Source organism: Echinops telfairi, unplaced genomic scaffold (assembly GCF_000313985.2).
Source record: "Echinops telfairi isolate 266 unplaced genomic scaffold, ASM31398v2 ScPeMD7_7467;HRSCAF=8505_0, whole genome shotgun sequence".
Lineage (NCBI taxonomy): Eukaryota > Metazoa > Chordata > Mammalia > Afrosoricida > Tenrecidae > Echinops > Echinops telfairi.
In genome coordinates, this window is record NW_022111367.1 from 9,562,030 (window position 1) to 9,564,820 (window position 2,791).

Genomic DNA, 2,791 nt, shown 5'->3' on the forward strand with positions numbered 1-2,791 from the left:
AGCGTGGAAAGTGTATGACAATGATTACTCTTCACTTCACATTTAATGATTCAACCCAACACCACAAGAAAAATAAAGAAATAATGGCATCTTAAAGTTCATTGTAAGCTTTCTGGAAATGTAATGTTTAGCTTGTTTTTCCAGTTGTTATGTGATTTTTAGTCACCTGAACACTACCAGAATAAATAATATGAAAATGGGTGAATCTTAATGAACTAGCGACGCTAACCTGTACAATGGTCTATTAGCCAAGATATTTTCCTCCACATTTAACTTTAAAGAGGGAGAAAACTACACATAAGGACATAAGCTCTTATAAACTTGTTTTACAAAACCCCATGGCTTATAGGGTAAGTTCTGGATAATTTTTAAGGTTGCATTTACTTGTATGTATATCAATGTCAATACCTACAAGTACATTATAGGAGACCTACAGCAGCAGAGTCAGTGTTGGGCTGCTAACCCAAAGGTTGGTGGGTTGGTGGGAGAGAGATGAAGCAGTCAGCTTCCCTAGAGAGTGATCGCATGGGAAACCCTATGGCAGCGCCCTGCTGTCCTAGTCAGCAGCTCTCAACTCAATAGCAGCGCATATTTAGTTATGATGACATAACAGGCCTTTTAGCAACACCGTCCAGTCTTGAGAAACCTTAGAATGCCTCTCTTGTTCAAGGTCCCCTACTAAAGAGCTCCTTATTTAGAAGTTGCCATGCCTGGGACCTTGTCATTTCATAGGACATCTTGACCCTGGCCACAGCTGAAGCTTGGTTCAATAGCAGGGCACAGTGCTAGGGACAGTTTCGTGTGAGAAATCTACCCTCTAGGGACACAGTAATGAGTATCTTTTGTTTAGCCAACCAGGAAAATATAATCCCCTTATTTTGGGAAACATTCCTTCTGACCATCAGAACAGAGCATCTTCAAGTTCAAGTTGAAGCTGAGGAAAATTTAAACAAGTCCACAAGAGCCAAAGTATCACCTTCAGTATATCCCACCCAAATATTTGACTCATTGAACACTAATGATCAAAGAACAGACGAGCTGTGGGACAACATCAAGGACATCATACATGAAAAAAGCAAAAGGTCATTAAAGAGACAAAAAGGGGAAAAAGATAGATCAAATTGAGTGTCAGCGTCTCTGACACTTGTTCTGTTATGTAGAGTAACTAAAGCAAATGGGGGAAATGATGATGTGAAAGATCTGAACAGAAGATTTCAAAGAGTAACTCAAGAAGATGAAGCATTATCATGAGATATACAAGGATCCGGAATTAGAAAGCAAAAGGGCAAAAGCGCTCAGCATTTCTCAAGATGAAAGAACTGAAGGAAAAAGTCAAGCCTGTGTGTGTGTAATCTTGAGGAGTCCGTGGACAAGAAGCATCCAGGGAAGATGGCAGAAATACAGAGCCATTGTTCCAAAAACAAGGAGCCCTGGTGGCGTAGTGGTTATCCATTGGGCTGTGAGCCACAAGGGCAGCAGTTTAAGACTACCAGCTTCTCCTTGGGAGAAAGAGGAGACTTTCTACTCCCTTAAAGAAATAAAATCTCGGAAACTCACAGGAGCAATTCTACCGTGTCTTCTAGGGTCCGCTATGAGTCAGCATCAACTTGATGGTAGTAAGTTTGGTGCCAAAAAGAATTGGTCTATGTTCAAACATTTCAAGACACAGCATTTGATCAAGAACTGATGGCATTGGAAGAAAAATTCAAGCTGCACTGAAGGCACCAGTGAAAACTAGGCTCAGGAATTGACAGAATGCCAATTGAAATGTTCCAACAAATGATCTAGACCAAGAAATCTGGAAGACAGCTACCTGGCAGTGACCTGATGGGATCGTATTTGTGTCCATTTAAAACCAAGGTGATTCGGCGAGGCTGGCGGGCGTGCGCCGAGCCCCGGCCCGGCCTCCGCGTGCCCCCGGGCTGCGCACCCCTGATGCTGCGCGGGTGCTGAGCCCTCTCTGGCCGGGACGATGGTGAAGTATTTCCTGGGCCAGAGCGTGCTCCGGAGTTCCTGGGACCAAGTGTTCGCCGCCTTCTGGCAGCGGTACCCGAATCCCTACAGGTACGTGATCCTGGGAAGGGCAACCCCTTGGTTGCTTGGAGATAGAAGTGGGCCACCCCGAAATTGGGGTGGGGGTGGGGGACCGGCCAAAATGGGCCTGCCTCTCGGGCACGAGGAAGCGGCCAGCCCTGGGAGGAAGCTGGGCCTGGGCAGTGGTTTATGCGAGCCGGCTGGGCAGGCTCTCCACTCCGGGGACGGTGTACGTGGAGGCGGCGGCCCTGGACTTGGGAGAGTTCGTGGGGTTGGAAATCCGGGCTCGTGCTCACACCTCTGCCCTCTCGCCGTTTCGCCAGTAGACTTGCTTTAAAGCGCGAGTGGCAGCCTTGAAAGGCCCTGGAATCCAGGTCAGCGAGAGGGCATGGTTTGGAATTTGCCCCTGGGGGTAGGCTCAAGGTACTCGTGCCCTCGCGTCTGGCCCACAGCGAAATTCACTCCTGGGGAATATCACTCCCGGGGAATAGCTGGCCGGACTGGGCGGGGAGGCCTCTGAAGTCGACCACCTCTTCCCTTCCACCTGCAGCAAGCATGTCCTGACAGAAGACATAGTGCACCGGGAGGTGACCCCTGACCAGAAGCTCCTGTCCAGGCGACTCCTGACCAAGACCAACAGGATGCCCCGCTGGGCCGAGCGACTGTTTCCTGCCAATGTTGCTCACTCGGTGTACATCCTGGAGGACTCAGTTGTGGACCCACAGAATCAGACCATGACCACCTTTACCTGGAACAT

The 2,791-nt window shown here is 48.4% G+C and overlaps 1 protein-coding gene across 1 annotated transcript in view; it reads left to right on the forward strand.

Annotated features, from left to right (window-relative positions):
• Positions 1 to 1,892: 1,892 nt before the first annotated feature.
• The window catches only part of LOC101656275 (PRELI domain-containing protein 1, mitochondrial), a 1,249-nt gene continuing 350 nt past the window's right edge, over positions 1,893 to 2,791 (forward strand). The window contains exons 1-2 of the mRNA XM_004704393.2: positions 1,893 to 2,064; positions 2,585 to 2,784. Of these exons, the coding sequence (XP_004704450.1) occupies positions 1,973 to 2,064; positions 2,585 to 2,784 (292 nt within the window). The 5' untranslated portion in view covers positions 1,893 to 1,972. The remainder of the gene's footprint in view (positions 2,065 to 2,584; positions 2,785 to 2,791) is intronic.